The sequence below is a fragment of the Herpailurus yagouaroundi genome, unplaced genomic scaffold (genome assembly GCF_014898765.1).
Source record: "Herpailurus yagouaroundi ecotype Mexico unplaced genomic scaffold, PumYag 165, whole genome shotgun sequence".
NCBI classification, from domain to species: domain Eukaryota; kingdom Metazoa; phylum Chordata; class Mammalia; order Carnivora; family Felidae; genus Herpailurus; species Herpailurus yagouaroundi.
The window spans coordinates 13283427-13303002 of record NW_024412406.1 but is presented as its reverse complement, the minus strand read 5'-3'; the positions used below and the strand labels follow the sequence as shown (position 1 = coordinate 13303002).

The 19576-nt window shown below is 42.0% G+C and overlaps 1 protein-coding gene across 13 annotated transcripts in view; it reads right to left on the bottom strand.

Annotated features, from left to right (window-relative positions):
* Window positions 1–19576, bottom strand: part of EYA1 (EYA transcriptional coactivator and phosphatase 1) — a 172793-nt gene that overhangs the window by 115691 nt on the left and 37526 nt on the right. For 7 of the 13 annotated variants that reach the window (XM_040487612.1, XM_040487618.1, XM_040487620.1 and 4 more), the window contains 3 exons: window positions 16625–16694; window positions 16158–16303; window positions 12345–12482 (listed from right to left, as the gene is read on the bottom strand). In XM_040487612.1, the coding sequence (XP_040343546.1) occupies window positions 12345–12482; window positions 16158–16303; window positions 16625–16694 (354 nt within the window). The remainder of the gene's footprint in view (window positions 1–12344; window positions 12483–16157; window positions 16304–16624; window positions 16695–19576) is intronic. The other 6 variants (XM_040487619.1, XM_040487613.1, XM_040487616.1 and 3 more) reach the window with 5 other exon arrangements.

Sequence of the window (19576 nt, the reverse complement as noted above, 5' to 3'; positions counted from 1 at the left end):
TTTTTTTTTTTTTTTTTTTTTTTTTTTTGGTCAGGGAGGGGAAAGAAAAGAACACTGAAAAAAAATTTTTCCTTCCAGAATACTTCTACGAGGCAAAGCTGCTCAAGTGAATGAAGCGAAAACGCCTGGTAAGTTTGGGAAGGAAAACACAACTGTGCAGAAAAAGCAAGCAGTGCATTCCTGGCAGGCAGTGAGGACAAATTGCCCAAAGGAGAAGATCGGAGAGTGAACGCTTCTTAGAAAAGCAGGGTGAGGGACTAAAGGTAGGTGAGAGAAGTGTCTCGATCCTTTAAGAAAAGAATAACAGTTTGGAAACAGAAATGGCATTCTTTAACTAAAAAACCCAAGAATCTAAATTTTGAACATTCCAATAGGAGCATACTGGGACACAGGAAATGTTAAAGGGTGGAGGAGGTGGGGGGAAGTGGTCATAAACTCCCATAAACACATAAACATATATATGTGTATGTAACTGGCCCTACAGAAAGGAGATGGGAGTTTGGGACAGATGTGCTAAGGGAAGGATATTGCTGCCCATACCGTTGCCCAAGCTCCCCCATCCACAGTCTGCCATGTTAGTTCAGGATGGGGTCCCTGTGATCCTGGAAACACAACAGACTCATTCCTGCTACTCTTATTTAATGCTTCCCTCTACCAGTCCCCGTTTCCCATCCTTCAAGACCTGGCTCAAGTCCTAGCTTTCCAACAAGCTTTCCCTGATTATTCCTCTCTGCACCGATTTCCCTTTCTGGGGATTCCAGAGCACTAACTGAAGCCACATAACTCGCCTCTTCCTTAGTCTTGTTTTCATCCTGACCTACGTTCCTTAGATTCCTGTGTTGTGTTTATCCTGCTGCCTCACACGGAGATGGAGAAACCATGGCTGATTCATGCCTTTGAAGGGTTTCCTCCAGGCTCAAGTGGGAGACAGAACTGGCGCTAGAGAATTTTCGTCCAGGGTGGTGACCAAAGGGTCCAGTAATAATAGAAGTGACCTAAAGAATCAGGTGTAGGAACAGATGGAAACCTTTTAATAAGTCTTTTTTTTTTTTTTCTTTTTGTTGGTGGTGGCGATTGTGGGCAGTTTGGAAGGGCAGTTTGAAGTCCAACAGACATCACAAAAGAAAAGTCTCTCAACTTCCTCACTTGCCCAGTGATGAAAAAGAAGAGTAGGGAAAGGAAAACAAATAATAACTCAGCTTATTTCTCAGGTTTTACCTAGAGAATACACACTTTACTGTTTTTTTCTTTAAACTAGATGATGTATAAAGATTTATATTTAACTTTTTTTTTAATCTTTATTTAGTCTACATTTATTTTTGAGAGAGAGAGAGACACACAGTGCAAGCGGGGGAGGAACAAAGAGAGAGGAAGACACAGAATCCGAAGCGGGCTCCAGGCTCCAAGCTGTCAGCACAGAGCCTGACACGGGGCTCGAACTCCCGAACCGTGAGATCATGACCTGAGCCAAAGTTGGACGCTTAAGCGACTGAGCCACCCAGGCGCTCCTAAGACTTCTCTTTAAACACTAGATTACAGTCACTACTTTAAATGAAAGAAAATTAACTGCAGGACTTATAAGCACTCTACTGGAAGGATGTAAAATATTTCTCAGTCTCCAAAAAGAAAACCCAGAATTTTACATCAAGTAAGATTTTAAACTGATTCAGCATCATGGATTTGGAACACCTCATAAAATCTTACTGGATTACAGAGATGGAAGAAGAATATCCCATCCCTACACATACTACAAGGACATCCTGACAAAACCCTGACCTTTCCGTACAGATATGGGCCTCCTAAGAGGCTGCTGCGAGCTCAGGTACTGGCATATTGTGGGTATGTTAACGAAATTAAGAGTCTCGCTTGCGTATGAGAAATGTCATATTCAGAATGCAATAATATTCTTTTTTTTAATAGTCCATTTATATTTTGGCACTTCTACCTCCATCATCTCTGGTTATTTCCAACATCGCTTCATAAGGTAGCTGAGGCAGACATCCTCCTCATTTTCCAAGAAGCAGAGTGAATGCTGCTTTCTCTCTTGGACAAGGATTCTAAGGGAATGACCAACTGTCTCCACTTTCAGGTCACCGTCTTCCACTCTATCACGCCAAATCCACCTTTTAGATTTTCTGACTGAGACACATTGAGAGCGAATCGTAGGTTACGAAAAGTGGGCGTAACTTCTGGTTACATAAACATCACAGACATACCAACGGTTGGGACAAAGGTACCTGAAACATTTAACGAATAAACGTGCAATCAAAACACCTCCTTTCTAAAAGGCTTCTTCCGTATAGCTCTCTTCTAGGCTAGGAAGCCATTTTAGAAGCAAATTATAGAACGTTGCCCATAGAGAGTATATCACAAAGATTTTGCTTTCCTCTTGATCTTGTCAGGGATTCCTACAGAGAAAGGGTAGTGGTCTCATCAACCGTAAAAAACAAGAAACAGTCTTGCCAGAAGACCCTGTGTGGGCCACCCAGTTCTATAGGTGCTAAGCAACCGTATTTGAAAAATAAGCCAACCTCTCAGAACCTTCGTTAATAAATCCCTACTACTTTAGCATATGAAGAAGACTAGAGTTCATATTGATAAAGGCCACGGTTTAAAATATGAAATCAAAGCTTTCTGTGTGATTTCACTGGAGAACACTGCCCCGCCCTAACTTCAAAACACTTTATAAAAAAAAAAAAAAAAGAAGAAAAGAAAAGGGGGACGTGTAGGTCAAAGGTCTACTTCACAGAGAACAAGGACTCACATTAAAAACCAGAATCCCAGCCCACACAAGAATGCTGGAACCTGCTGGGGCCTGTCTGTACTCCCCATGTTTTAGAGTGTTTCCTAGCACTTACTCCGCGAGCAGGATGCTCTTTGTCCCTCGTGTATTTTCACAGAAGTCCATTTGCTTTCCTTCCCTGGCCTCTTTGCCATGGGCTATGTCCATCATCGGGCACGATCTATGTGGCAGAAGTTAGTGCAACTCCCCGGGGAAAAGCCTCTGAAGGCCAGATGGGTTATTTAAAACCAAAGTTTCCCCCCTTTCCTACAAGAAGGATTTTAAGTGACCAAGCTTTCCTTTTTATCCCGGTAATAGTTTTTATATTCCGAAGAGCGTTTTTTTTCACTTAGGTAATAAAGCTTGCAGAGCCTTTACGTTTACCTTTCTTGATCTATTTCTATATCCTCTAACAGTTCCTATAGAAAATACATTTGGTGCTGACCACTGATTACTGCTGCAGCTGGATTTCAAAAAAAAATCTGATACCATTTTCAGTACCCATTAGCTGAAATAACACAAGATGGCAAAAGAAACGAAATGGAATATTACTTAAAAAAAAAAAAAATCACCTTCGGCACAAAAAAAGTTCTAGAACACAAAAAGGCCATGAACTAAAATATAAATGTGAGTAGACCGGCAAAGAAGTCAGGGAGAAATTTTGAACATCGCTGCAGGCTACAAGAGCGATTCTTCGGTTCGAACTGTATTGTGTCACTGTATGTCAAGAAGTACGAATCTCAAGGGCTTTGTCACGCAGACTGTAACAAAAGGTGTAAGGTTCATTTTCTGAAAGTCATGCATCTTGGAGTTTGCTAATTTTCCTTGGGAAAAATGTCAGGTCTACGGACAATGAAAAAACCTTTCAGAGAACATTTTGCTAAGCAATTCTGAGGTTCTAAATGCCTCATACAGGGAAACACTTCGGCTGTATATGTGAGAAGCTATGGACAGGCAGAACAAAGGAAATAAGAGCAGTTTCGCTGACTGGGTTGTTATTAGATCATTTCCACTGGATCACGAGCCCCAGAGAAGTGAGGCATAGAGAGGTGCACAGTGGTCCCCCTTGCCATACACTCTTCAACCCCGGCCCTCCTTTGTGTCTTCTCACTGGTTTGAACCCCAATCTCTTTAACAGAACAACGTAATATACAAAGAGGCAGTTAGAACTTGTGTTATCTTCCTAAGTGAGAGCAATAAAGCCTGAGGAAAATAAACAAAGCGAAGTTTCCAGAGCCTTCTAGTTTCCGTGCGTGTCTGTGTAGCCCCTCCTATCTATTATGGCAGATCCTGACACCTCCCCAGTGCAGAACGAAAAGGAATGCACCACACTGAATTGCTGTTTGGGGGCGGTAAAACACTCAGAAACACTCAGAAAGGCACTGTATGCCCCCACCTCCCATTCTGGGATGCCCTCAACCGGCTCCTTCTAGAAGTATGAACACAAAGGAAGACCGCTTTGAACAAACTATGATCATAGACCAACCAAGATTTTTATTAGGTTAACTTCCAAATTCACTTCTTCAAATGAAGGGAACTAGGGTCCTGATGAATCTTAATCTCTAACCTTCTTTGTGGCATCGACCCCTCCACCTTTAAAAAAAACATTCATCTATTTTATACCTATTACTAGACACCAGAGATGAAGAGACGAGTAAAGAGGATCACTACTTGCAACCATCCAGAATTAATAGAACTAAGTTATTATGGGATGCTGGGTTTTCCTCCAAGCTGAGGCTCAGCTAATTCTAACCCAATCTATTTTTTTTCGTGCATCAAAGTCTTTAGCGCGTCCTTACCTTAAATAAATTGCCCAACAAAATGTCATTTTCTTCATGGGACTCAGCCTCACAATTACGAACACAGTTTCTTGTTTTCTGTGGGAGATGGAACTATGAGCCTATATTGTGTGGAACGCGGGGGTAAATGAAAGGTGGTGCCAGCAATAGCTCTGGAACGTGCATTAAAAAAAAATCTAAGTAAAAGTTTGATTTCAGGTCAGTTGCGTCCTATACATAAAAAGTCAATGGGGCACCTGGGTGGCTCAGTCGGTTGAACGTCCGACTCTTGGTTTTGGCTCAGGTCATGATCTCCCAGTTGGTGAGTTCCAGCCCCACTTAGGGCTCCACGCCGCTGGTACGGAGCCTGCTTAGGATTCTCTCTCCCTGCCCCTCACCGGCTCATACTTTCCCTCTCAGAACAAAGAAATAATAAAACTTTTTAAAAAAGTGAATAAAAACTAGTGTGTGACAAACTGGGCAGATATTCTGTGAAATTGGTCAGTAAATAAAAGGCTGAAGCAGTTTCTTCTAAGAGGATTTTTACACAGACACACACCCACACACGCATATGCATACACACATGCGCACACAACACCCACGCCTCACTATGGCTGTCGGGGCCCTTTGGCCAGCAGCACTGAAAACACTGTCTATGCCACTTGCACAACTGACCCAGGGTCGCCAGGGACCTGTTTTCCATACATATTCATTCATTCGGCTAACCCATTTGCATAAAGTTTGTCAATGGCCTGTGAAGGGAAACCTCCTCACACCCTTCCAAAACGTCTTCCAGAAACACGAAGGCTAACCCTGGGAGCAGGGAAGTATCATTGCTAAAAGCAAGGATTCTACCTCTTCAGGGTGAACCCTAAAGTGGTCTATGAACAGAAACATTTTCTTGTCCTCTCTTAAACTTGTTTCCAAACTTTCACTGGATGTACAAAAAGACATCACTAAAGCAGAAACAGAATTTTCTAGCGACCTTACAGCAAAAGGGAAAGCAATCAGACTTCCCAATCCATGAGGTTTTACTTCATGGGCTATTAGTATCAGTGCATAGAAAACAAAAATTCAGGGGCGCCTGGGTGGCTCAGTCGGTTAAGCGGCCGACTTCGGCCCAGGTCACGATCTCGCGGTCCGTGAGTTCGAGCCCCGCGTTGGGCTCTGTGCTGATGGCTCAGAGCCTGGAGCCTGTTTCAGATTCTGTGTCTCCCTCTCTCTGACCCTTCCCCGTTCATGCTCTGTCTCTGTCTCAAAAATAAACAAACATTAAAAAAAAAAAGTTTAAAAAAAAAGAAAACAAAAATTCAGCCCTTGTTTGTCTTAAAATGAGGCACATGCAGGATCCACAGAAGCCTACCACGACAGAAGTGCTGAACATTGGAGCTCGAAGGATCCAGAAGGATCCCCTGGACCAAACACGGGCAGCATGTATGGCATACTTCCCAAGGCTTGGAAGTGGCAAATACCCACAAATTACTAACTAATTCTGTTCCTCAAGTGTCATAAAAGTGTTCAAGTACAAACAGCACTCAGAAGTGCACTTTCTAAAAAGCTTTCTCCTAGAGCTGGTATACACTTATATATGAATTTGTGTGACACAAGGTCTCAATTATCTAAAGAGCAAATCTGCCCTCAAGACTACATACACTATAGGCAACTAGATTTTATATTGTTGTAGCATTCTCTGAGAGGCTTCCCTATTGGTACTATGATTTAAGTGCATTACAACATAGCAGGGTCTGACTGTTCTAAAAATCATTCTCCGTTTTGACACATCCTTTGGCGTTTTCAGGTTTATCCCTTGAAGTCATCGTTCAGGGTCCTCACATGGATGGAGACAATAGCCCTCAGCACTAATCCCTGCAGCGTGAACATTAACCGTTTTGCTGCACGGGTACTAGAGAATCCCATCTCTGTGTAGCAGACTGTCACGTTCCTATCTTCTTTCCTCATTTTGATTTCTGAACTAAACAATTTGCCGTTTATGCGGCGACTGCCTTTTCTTTTTCTACCGGTTCTTCTTGCTCAAAGTAGAGCTATGACTGAGGGATTACAGAGGCGCGAGAACTCGGATGATGCCTCCTTCTTTCCCACCGCTGCAGAACTAAGTTCCTGTCTTTCACAGCAGCCCTTCTGTGCACTCACTGCTTCTCCTCCCCGACGTCTGCCACCCACGTCAGCAGCACAGCCATTTCTCTCTTCTGGTTTTCTTCTTCAGGTCCCTGGCTGTTTCTTCTGGTCTCTCCACCAATTGTTGGGTCATGTACAAACAGCCTGGTCTGTGTTGATAGTGATTTTCCTTTTTGCCAGGACATTAGCTAGATCTGGATTTTTTTTTTTTTTTTTTGCTATGCTTATACGGTTATTGGGTTCTTAGAGTTCTCTTTGCTGGTTTTATAATATATACACATATACTCACACATGTATGTATGCTTATATATGCATATATACATACTTTTAGTATATTATGTACATACTAAATTTATATATATGCCTGCACATATATTTTTTTTTTCTCCTGCGAATGGGAGTGAGCATTTAAGTATTTGAGAAAGCTGGACAGTTAGAACAACATTACTGGGGTGCCTGGGTGGCCCAGCTGGTTAAGCGTCCGACTTCAGCTCAGGTCATGATCTCGTAGTTTGTGAGCTCGGGCCCCACGTTGGGCTCTCTGCTGGCAGCAGCCTGGAGCCTGCTTCGGATTCTGGGTCTCCCTCTCTCTCTGCCCTTCCCCTGCACTCTCTCTCTAAAATAAACATTAAATTTTTTTTTAAAAATACCACCACTAGTAAGTAATAAATAGGAACCACATCACCACCACAATGAGAGCAGTAACAATGAAAACAACCATTTCAGTTCTTACCATGGGCTACATACATGTTGGTCAGAGTGATTTACCTGGATAATCCCAATTAAATCTCACTCCACCACTACTAGAGTATATAATATTATCACCACCAGAGAGAAGAGGAAGGGCAGATGTGGAGAGGTCAAGCCCTGTGGAGGTCCACAGACAGCAATGGCAGGGCTCTTCAACAGGCAACCTGACTCTAAAACCTACACAATGTTTTTTAAGTTTATTTGATTATTGTGAGAGAGGGAGAGAAAGAGCCAGTAGGGGAGGGGGAGAGAGAGAAAGAAATCCCAAGCAGGCTCCACGCTGTCAGCGCAGAGCCGGATGTGGGGCTCAAACTCATGAACCATGAGATCATGACCTGAGGTGAATTCAAGAGTCGGATGCTCAACGGACTGAGCTACCCAGGTGCCCCTAGAACCTACTCCATTAACCAGACGGCAAGGTGTCACCGTGCCTTTAGTCTAGCCCTTCTATGCCTGATGGAGGCAGATCTGTCCAAGAGGTGATCACCATAAAGTTTCTTTCAATGAATCAGCATAACACAGTAAGCATAAGACGTTTCAGTTTATGAGTCATTTGAGTTACTAGAACATGTCTTCTAGAATTATGAAATTTTAATATCATGAAATCCTAGTAGCTAAATCTCTGAATAACTGATGATCATACCTTATATTTTAAAGGTGAAAAGATCGTGGGAAAAAAGCTAGGTAAAACACTCCCAAACCACTAAAATACATATAGTTTTACCTAGGATTCTAAGAATGTTTAATAGCTATAAGACTGATCTAAGCAGAAATCGCTGTTATTCATTAAGGATCAAATCACTGGGATAATGTTGAAAATAATTTAAGACATTATAAAAATTTTTATATTAAAAAAAGATGTACTGGGGCGCCTGGGTGGCGCAGTCGGTTAAGCGTCCGACTTCAGCCAGGTCACAATCTCGCGGTCCGTGAGTTCGAGCCCCGCGTCGGGCTCTGGACTGATGGCTCAGAGCCTGGAGCCTGTTTCCGATTCTGTGTCTCCCTCTCTCTCTGCCCCTCGCCCGTTCATGCTCTGTCTCTCTCTGTCCCAAAAATAAATAAATGTTGAAAAAAAATTAAAAAAAAAATAAAAAAAAGATGTACTGAAAAAGCACTCAAAGACTAATAGATTCCCGCAACTGGATACACAATATCATTTAATAATAGTGAAGCATTTTTCATAATACACTTGATACTTATAAAAATACATATTAATCAGAATTTCAGTATTTATCCAAATCTGGCCATAAGAGGTTTATAGCAGATTATATATCATTACCATCGCCACACTAGCATGTTTCAAGTTAATAGCATATAATTATCTGGCTTGATATGTGGAAGTCATATTATATCTAATCATCTAAAATTGAGTCAAGGGCCATTATAGAAATACCCATATAAAATAATATCTCATTCATGGAAAATGGGTTCTGAAATCCCCCTGGAAAGGCCATCCCACCAAAGGCTGCACAAAAACACAAAGAAGTTTTAATGCAATATCCAATATGCCCAGATGCAATGGAAAATACGGGTAGAGAGGCAATGCTATATTTGGCACTGCACGTGTCTTTCTTTTTTTGAGAGAGGGAAGGAGAGAGGGAGCGAAGGAGGGGCAGAGAGGGAGGAAGAGAGAAAATCCCAAGCAGGCTCTGTGCTGTCAGTGCATTTCGAGCTCACGAACTGTGAGACCACGACCTGAGCCGAAACCAAGAGTCAGAAGCTTAACTGACTGAGGCACCCGGGCTCTCCTCTTTATTTCTTTTTTAAAATCAAGAGTTTTCCTTCTCCAAACTAACTTTCTTTCCTCCTCCTTCATTTCCACGTTCTCTCTATTCTCACACTATGTTTATACTCTGACAGTCGGTTAGTCCTCTTAGAAACTCATTCGGCCGTATAAGCTTTTGATCTTAGAGAAAGAATAAAGATAACTTTCGAGGATGTTATCTCTCAAACTCTCCACAATTGCAAGACTAGTTTTTCCCCCTAATCCTTCCAGGACTGATAATTTAGCAAAATACAATAAGGTATTACCAAAGGAATGAAATGAAAAAAGAAACAAGAGAGGGTGTAAGCCCCATTTCTTAGAATTATTACCTGATTTAACCAACCTGAGATTGACTATGGACCGGTAAAAGTTTCTAAACACTTAAAACTTCTCTGCTCAGCTCATTGTGGATGGGTAACCAAGAGGCTGCAGACAGGCTTGGGCCCAGGAACCACACGCACTGAGGAAGCTCTCCTCTCGCGAGAAACCTCACATGCCTCCTTCCGACCTTTAGGACCTGCTTCTCTATGGAGAAGAGGCTGTGGTGCCTTATCTTTTTCTCCCATAGTTCTCAGAAGACTCTGTTCTTGACAAACGCAAGCTCCAGAAGCAAACAGGCCTTGGCTGCGTTATGGTTCATCTCATTACTACAGTCTAGGACTACTGAATTCATTAACACGATCTCTTCAACTCTTTTTTTCTTTTTATCCCTTTACTCAAATAATCAGCACATGCAGGAACATAATTCTTCCTTTGAGGAGCGTTAAAGTTCTGGAATCTGGCATATAAGTAACATCCCTCTAACAACACATATTATCTGGGGTAAGCCAACTTTTATCTTGTAGCTACCAAATATATCAGAATTTTATAATTCAGGTATTTTTACACCAAAGGCAAAAACAAGTGTGAAAAGATTAATAGATCTGGTCCCATTACATTTTAGTTTAAAAAATGAGAAGCTGGAAGTTTACCTATGAAATATTATAAAAGTTTACAAACCTTAATAAAAGAAATAATAAAGAAAAACACTGCCATGGAAGAAAAAATGATGATCTTCTCAATTAAAAAATATATATGATAGCAATAAAATCTTGTACCTACTAAAATGACAATTTTTACAAAGATAGTACCCAGAGGCACCTGAGTGGCTCAATCGGTTGGGTGACCGACTTCGCCTCAGGTCCAGATCTCACGGTTCATGAGTTCAAGACCCGCGTCGGGCTCTGTGCTGACAGCTCAGAGCCTGGAACCTGCTTTGGATTCTGTGTCTCCCTCTCTCTCTGCCCCTCCCCTGCTCGCGCTCTGTCTCTCTCTCTCTCAATAACAAATAAACATTAAAAAGAAAAATTAAAAAAAGAAAGAGATTACCCAGTGTGTACATGCTAATACACAGCCCTTGTGTAAATATATAACAAATCTGTAAAAGAGTCTAAAAATTTACTTAGCAATTCAGGCTTAAATTTATTCAAAGGAAATAATTAAAAATGCACATAAAATATTCATGGCATTGCTCTGGACTTCTAACAAAATGGGAATTATTAAATAAGATACATATATGAAACTACGCAATCATTAAAATGATGCTATACAATCGAGTTTATTGATGTGAAAATATGTTTACAATATATTGTTACTGAAAAGAAACAGGTTGCAATATTATATTATACAATATGGTCCAATACTACATATCTGGAAGAATATTAAAGTCATAATAGTAAATATGAAACATTATTTTTCTTGTTTTCTAATTTATTTGCAATAAACAACTATTTTAACGTAATGAAGAATAAAAGATATAAAAGAGATAAAAACTACAAAAAGAATGCCTTCAATCAAAAAGTAGTGATAAGGGATTTAACTGAATTGTGGCTTGGCACCATTATTAAGAGGCTGAATGTGATTAAACTGATTTGTAGTGAAAAGATATTAGGAGAATATTTAGATTATAAGAACTTCCATTATTTTACAGACACATTTGCATGACAATAATCTGCCAGTTACATTTACGCCTGTGTGTTCCTGAAAACAGTATTGACAGCATTAAATTTTCAGCTATTCTTTCATCTGTCCTGCATTTGGGGTATGTTTGGTCTATAGTTTCAAACTTAGAGCCCAGGGACTGGTCTTTGGAAGCAGTATCTTGAAGATGCATTGAGTGGTTGTCAATTTAATCTCTTGGTCATTGGTAGGTCATTTAGTTAACACATATCACATACTGTACTTCTAGAGCTACGATAATGACAGTGAAGAAAACAGCCCTTTTAAAAAGGTTGGCTGAGGGGCGCCTGGGTGGCGCAGTCGGTTAAGCGTCCGACTTCAGCCAGGTCACGATCTCGCGGTCCGGGAGTTCGAGCCCCGCGTCGGGCTCTGGGCTGATGGCTCAGAGCCTGGAGCCTGTTTCCGATTCTGTGTCTCCCTCTCTCTCTGCCCCTCCCCCGTTCATGCTCTGTGTCTCTCTGTCCCAAAAATAAACGTTGAAAAAAAAAATAAAATAAATAAAATAAAATAAAATAAAATAAAAAGGTTGGCTGGTAATGCCACACCCCAGCAGTTTTAGCACGTATCACACTCCAGCCTCTTACATCATAACTTTGGGTTTGTCGTTCCTTTTTTATTTAAAAAATTTTTTTTCTTTTAATGTTTGTATTTATTTTTGAGACAGAGAGAGACAGAACAAGAGCAGGGGAGGGGCAGAGAGAGAGAGACACACACAGACAGAGTCCGAAGCAGGCTTCGGGCTCTGTGGACACGGGGCTCGAAACCATAAACTGTGAGATCATGACCTGAGCTGAAGTCGGACGTTCAACCAACCGAGCCACCCAGGCGCCCCTGTCATTCCTTTTTTAAAATTGATAGAGGCAGAGGCGGAAAACTTCAACGTCACAGGGAATGTTAGAGCTTTTGAAAAGAACTTCAGAGACGATTCGGTCTGACCCTTGAGGTTATAAATATGGAAATTTAGGCCCAGAGAATAGGTAAGTGATGAGCCAAAGCAGAACCAGGGATCCTGCCTCTAAGCCCAGTCACTTTCTATCATCATTTACTCCCTACACAGAACACAGGGCTCTACTTTAGAAGGTAACTACTGGACTCCAGGATTAATGAAAAGGCTAGTGTCAGTGTGTATACAGACCTTGCATCTGGTAACTATACGGTGCCTGTCCAGGTTGAGGCGTACCAAAGCTTGTGCCATAGCTGAGAAATCCCGTCTGTCCCGGTGACTGAGACTGTGACAATCCACCTTCAGTCTTGATGCCTGCCCACAATGCACCTAAATCAGTTAATGACAGCTTATCTATATGTTCATTTCAAAAGCTGGTAAACACCCCCCCCCAAACACTCCCACAACTGTTCAGTCACAAATGCTTCCCGATATTATCTCCATAACCAAAGGTATGCAAGCTTAGAGTGAAATACCCTAACCTAGAACTTCAATGAAAACAAAACGAAACAAAACAGGAGTATTACAGATTTGAGTGACTATTCCCATTGTCCTTTGTTTTTCCGATTTACCTTTTCTATAAAATTTAACTCCGGTGATACGATTTCTAGACTTAGTTTTGTTGTTTTATAAGAGGTTAAAAGACGATCTCCTTTAGAAAACAGTAATAGCCATAATTAAACTTCAACTAGATTGTTCTAAAAGTCACTGCGTAGATTAGTGTCAAAAATCAAAATTCTCTTTTCTAAGAGGAGATTAGAGTCTCTAGCCTCACAGCATTTTTTTTTCTTTTTTTCTTTACTCTTTCTGCCACAAAGATGATTTTAGCACTCAATTCATTTTGAAGTCAGAGGGAACAATATTGGGCACAGAACCAAGCAACACAGGGGAAAATCTTCTCCCAACCACCCGATCCCACCAGAAAGCAAGCACGAAGCTAGGAGGATATTAAAGAACTGTATCATATAGAACAGCATAGTGATTTACAAACAAGTAAAGCTGACCAATAATTCCCTTTCTGTCCCTTATAGTTTCAAGCATTTATTCCAATATTATTGTTTTAAGTGTAGCCTAAAGTACGCTTTCTTTTTTATCATTGTAATATAAAAATCATGTGTTTGTGGCCTCCAAATACTTCCCAGAATGCCAGGCTGACATCCGAATTTTAGGACTTGGGTTTGGCAGTATTGTTGTGCAGGGCTCAGCACTGGATTGTAATTAAAGACAGTCATGAAAGTTAACAAGGGTCCTTAATTTCCACACAAGGAAGAGAGCAAGTCTTCTGCCAAGCGAATCCACATTTTTGAATAATTTCACTTTGCACTTAAGATAAATGATATCTTTGGGATCTAGAAGACACAGCAGTCTCACAGTTTATTCCATTTTAGGGGAATTTCATCAGTAGAATGAAGTTAGGTAACTTTCCTGAGGCAGTGGAAGAATCTGACTCTTGGCTGAGGGAGCCTACAGTAATTCCTGGCGTATCTCTACATAGCCTCATGATGATCTTAACATTTATGTCTTAAGAGAAGCTTAACACTTAACAAAATGTGACTTTTCCCCGCACAGGCAATCCCAAACCAAGAAGCAAACCCGTCCTTATCAATGGTCCCTGGAAAGACACCTGACCCGGCCAGGTGGCTTGATGGGCTCAAGAAACTCCCTTTCTTTCCATGTGGTCACCAACAGGGATTTCCCCCTGCTCTGTCTCCATTGGGGGTTCTATTAATCTGCTTTGAGTCTTCCTGTACCACCTCTGGTGTTAGCCTGGAGGCTCAATCTTTGTGATGAGAACAGATAAGGAAAAGCAGGAAGAGGTAGAAAATACCCTCAGCTGCACCTGTCTCCGGGGCTTCCACCCACAAGCCTGCAAACTCATCATACTGCTCGGCTCTATGCCAATCCAGAGAAGAGCGTTAAGCTCTCTTCTCCACTGATGTATTATTCCCAGTATGAAAAGATTTGCCTAGCTTTTCTTACAGGGTCTAAGTAAAAAGCCAGGGGGCACAAGTCCTGGGAGAAAGTCTTCTAAGACCATCTGGACCTTGACTATCAGCAGTTAAAAACCCTGACCTACGTGTTCTTCCTTCACAAGCAAGCAGAGGGGAGATGGCGGTCGTACTTTTCAATGCGCTGGCCCAGGAAAAATAGAATGCCTGGTCAGAAGCACTGGGAGCATCTCTTTGTACTCAAGGCCCCAAAAGAGAAGGAAGACAGTGATCAGGAAAATGCTGAGGACTCAGGAGATTTACAAGCACAGATGGCCCTGGGGTCAAAGCCCTCGACACGGAGCCTTGCCCTTACCATCTCCCGACCCCCACCTCTCCCATTAAAATCCCTATCCTCACTCTACCAGTTCTGATTTGAACCTCAGAACCTCTGCTCCTGGAACAATTATCTCAGACAATAGGGACATCCACAATGGTTCAGTACTGGAAGGGTCCTAGACCACAGCCCGGAAAGTGGCAAAGGGCCCTACCATAATTGAATGGAGAGGAGAAGTAACAAGAGAGGAGCTGTGTGAGTGGCAGTCGAGGCAATGGCATGAAGGGCACCCTCTCCCGGCAGGCCTGGTAGGCCTCCAGCACTTTCACGTTGATTGCACCGGAAGATACATTTACACTTCAAATAATCAGGTTACAAATACATTTTGAGAATATAAACTGGGGACTGCCTCAACTCACATCATAGTGTTGAAGCTATGGAATTCAAATCCGAGGTCCTTTTTCCCCATTTAGCACGAGAATTGGTTAAGAGTTGATGGCAGATAAAATTGATCTATATCTAACATTATTTTCAGCAATCTTGCATAAAAGTTACAGAAATGCAAGACAGTTCTAGGAAGTCTATCTTATGGTTGTTTCTAAAATCTGGCTTAAAAATGCCTAGCTGGGAAAAAAAAAAAAAAAAGAACCTAACTAAATAACATTCAGTTCTGGGTAATTTTGAAATGAAACCATAAAGGGTGAAATCATATATAATTTACATTTTAATTTCGGTATATTTTATAAGAAATTTATGTATAGTCGATTTGGTTTGGGGTAAAGGTAGAAAATAAAGAAGGAATAAAGTACTTTGCCTTCTAATTATTAATGAAATGCTTAAAGAACATTATTTCTTTCAATATACTGCTATAAGCACAGATTTATTTATCAGTCCTTTCCTCCAAGCTTCCATGTACGTTTTCTTGATCGCTAGATTTTTTTCTTAAGGAACATTTCTTAAGGAAATGTTAATTCTTCCTACTCAAAGTGCAATGTGTTTAAAATTGCAATTGCAATTCGATTGAAGAAAAGGTATCTTGAAATTCTAAGATTTCTTAAAATTAAACTTTGGGGTTTTGCTGGATTTCTTTTTAATTTACAGGTATTGACCCTTTAACAATGGAGTTAAATTACACCAAGATAAAGGTAATCTCCAGGTGGGAAGGAACAAATAGGGATGTGAGCTTTAAAGGTTTCCTGCTTTGCCTCTTCAAAGGGCAGCCCAAGCTGTGATATATAGATCACTTTTCCTAATGGTTGATAATGCTGAAATTTAAAAGTACTACCAGCCTCACGTTCAGAGCAAAGATTTGTTGAATTCTGTTTGTACTTCCCGAATCGTAGCTAGGCATCTGATAAATAGGAAACGTATCTTTACCCTAAAAGACTTCATTCACAGAAGTTTTATCTCAAATATGCACTAAAATGCTTTGGATTCCACAACCAAGTGCTCAAGCGGCAAATTAAAAGTTGAGCTACCAATGGGGGGGGGGGGGGGAAGGAGAGCAAGACGGCATACGAACCACGCAATCTATCTGCCACTGACGACTTCCAGAGAAGTAGCCGCCGCTTCTTACAAGGCTCGTTGAAAACAATCAGATGAAGAATTTAGACACAAAAGGTGATCACACCTTCTAAAGCGGCCCAAGAGGACAGTCTTTAGGTACCACTCCTATGAACCTTGCCCACACACACAGGCATGCCCATTAGATCCCACCACTGAAGTAACGGGATTACTCACCATATGAGGAAATTCCGTACGGCTGTCCCGGCTGTGGGTATGTGACATATGCTGTGGCTTGTTGCATTCCTGTGGTAAACTGTGTTTGCCCATATGCAGCCATAGTTTGTGAGGAAGGGGTAGGGAGAATATGTGGGTATGGTCTGCTATTTGTCAGAAATGACAGAAAATAGAAAGCCCATGCATTAGATGGAAACATGCAAGGTAACTGATTAACAACCAAATCACAAATTGCAGTTAAAGACGGTCTCTTCAAGTATAACTTCCAAATACAATACACAAAGTACTGAAATACTTCAGTATCTCTTCCAGGTGACGCTCAAAAGAAATTTGTGTCAACACATTTACGGCTCTGTGAAATGCACTTTAGTTTAAATCAAGATGGAACATGTGGGCACAAAACATGACTTGAAATAAGGTAAAAGACTACTCAGAAAAGGCATTTATTGAGAGAAAATACATCTTACTTGGAAGGGTAAATCTGTGGTGGGGAGAACTGGTGAGTTGGTCTTGGGCTGAAGCTACTGCTCCCAATTGCTGGAAAAAAAAAAAAAAGAAAGAAAAAGAACACATAACCGTCAAAGCAAAATACGAAATCAGCGTAAAGCACTGATCTAGTTTGAACGACAGGTAGCCCATACGAAATGCATTCAACCGGCAATTTCATGCGGTCAACCCAAGTGAAAATCTACGGAACAACCTTTGGGAACTGATGAAGTGGTTCTAAGTTTAGATTAGGTCTTAGAAAGTGGTCACAATCATCTGAAATAGCTGGCAGCTGCAGGGTAAGAGGACAAGGAGTCCTGGCCACTGTGCAGAAGGGCCCCGCTCAAAGGGGGGCGGGGACGAGGGTGAATTTGCAGGGCTGGGCGGGACCGAAAGGTCACCTGGCCTATTGTGTGCGCGCAGGGACACACACACACCTGACCCTAGATTAACGGGAAACGCAGTCTAATCTCCTCCCAGGTGAGCAGAAATGGGGCCGCTCCTCATTCGCCTGCGTGAATTTAGCAACATTTTTTAGTAAAAATGCATTCCTACGGCGCTCTTAAATTTCTCAAGTTGCAAGCGAAGCCTGATCTTTCTTGTACTGAGGCAGTGTTCCTGGGCCTTTTTCAGTGAAACGTGCTTAACTTCAGTTATTTAAGTTAAAAAAATAAAATAAAATGTTTTTGTTGTTGTTTAAAGAGGTTATTCAAACATTCAAGCAGAATTTCATTTCTTTTTAATCACATATACGTTACTCAGTAGGTCTCAGAAATGCACTAAACTCTGCCATTCTTTTACACTCGTCCTGAACCAAAACAAAAATCCATTTTTGTTAACATAAGGCCTTAAAATGGTAGTTCTCAGCTTTATTGTAAATAGGGGCGATTTTATGTACGATATATATTACACACACATATACTTATATATACCCACAGCTCTATGTGTTTCCATGTATTCCATATAAATATATGTAAATACCCCTATCCTCCACCCTCCACCTAGCTAAGATGTATTAGTCTTTGGGTACAATTACACGATATAATAGGTTCATCATCTTCTTCCAGTAGTAATCACAGTCTTCAGGGGCTGTATTATTTATGAACTATGCTGCGTATTACAATCCTTCTAAAAGCTTCCATGCGCTCAAAGTCTGATACATTTTTCATAATGTCCCATCAGTCCACGTATACTTCTCAAGCTCAGCTTTCCATTTGGGTTCGGGAGAACAGCGGTAGAGTTGGACCACAATCTGGATCCGGAATGATCCTTTCCTTGTAAAGCAAGCCGGCCTCACGCAGTGACCGCAGATCCAGATTCATACCACTGCTGCATGCCAGCTGCCAGACTTCAGCCATGTGGCTCTCAGTTTGGCAGAGCCGCGGTCCGCATTAAAGCGAGGGCAGGCCAACTCGGCTGGTGTGCCCCGACCTGCGGGCACGTGTTGATTCACTATTCCACACCAGCCGCCGAGCTAGATGCCGCAGATGCAAACACGCAAAGACAAGTTCTGTCTGTCACATGTGGGGAGGCTGACACACAAATAGCCATGGGGGGATTAGTTAAATATTGCAATTTATAGAAGGGAGGGATTAGTGCGAGCACACTTGGACAACAAGGACTACCACCTGCCCAGGTCATCCTTGACTACAGCCTTTCCTGTTCTCTTTCGCTAAGCCTGAAAAGAGACCAAGGGCAAAGTAGATATACCCGGCAGAATAGCTGGAGGAGGAATACCTTCCCTGGACAATCACAATTCAAAACGACTTTAAAAAATAAATAACTAAACCAGAACAAAAACGCAATGCGACCGGATGGTGGAAGCCACAGAAATCCCTTTTATTCTTGCCCAGCTGTCTCCCTGGGTTTTTCAAACTGTGGGTCAGGACCCATGATCACAAACTCAACTTCACAGGTTGCACCCAGAAGTTTTTCACAGGTAAACAGAACAACAGAAGAGACTGTATCAGGCTTATTACACAGGGTGCGGTGAGTTCCGTGAAGCTTTAAGGTTGAATGTAGAGGATAGGTGTGTACACATGAAGAAAGAGATCGGGGGGGGGGGCGCAGCGTGTGGTAATTGAGCACAGGTTCTGGAATCAGAATTTAATTTTGGCTCAGACTGAAGTTCCAACTCTTCTCTTTGATCTTGGTCCACACAACACGATTGTCTGTCCCCATTTTACATATGGGGCATAGAACTTAAGTAACACATTCGAGCAAATACATGGGAAAGGTGGTATTTGAACCCACGACTGCCTGACTCCTTCCATCAAAACATACTATTTCCTGACCTCCTGTGAAGAAACAAGAAACCTCAGAATAATCTCATTTTCCCTCCCTCCATTTCATGAGTCACAAGTCACCCATCCCAAATCCAGATACTGCCTGTTGAGCTGTTCTGCACACGCCATCCCTGCTCCCCTGTCCCGGCTCTCATTAGCCTCTGTCACATTCCCTGTGTCCCATCTGCGGACCTGAACACAATACTGCACTGCCACCACAGTGATCTTTCTTACATGGAAACTTCTTTATGTCCATGTTCCAGCTTAGGAGCTCTCAACTGTGCTCGCGTTATCCCTAGGAAAAATTCCAAATTTCTTGGCAGAGTCCAGAGATTCAATCATCCCCCCTCCCCTGGGTTTAGTAATATGTAGCCTCCTTGGAGTTGAGGCCTGCCCACACATGCCATGCGTGCTCATCTTCGTCTCGGGGGGCTCTTCAGACCAGACCCTCTGCCCTCTAAGGCCTTCTCCCCGCCTGACAAACACTCCTCCAGTGGGACTCAAACATCATCTTCTCGGGGCGCCTGGGTGGCGCAGTCGGTTAAGCGTCCGACTTAAGCCAGGTCACGATCTCGCGGTCCGGGAGTTCGAGCCCCGCGTCGGGCTCTGGGCTGATGGCTCAGAGCCTGGAGCCTGTTTCCAATTCTG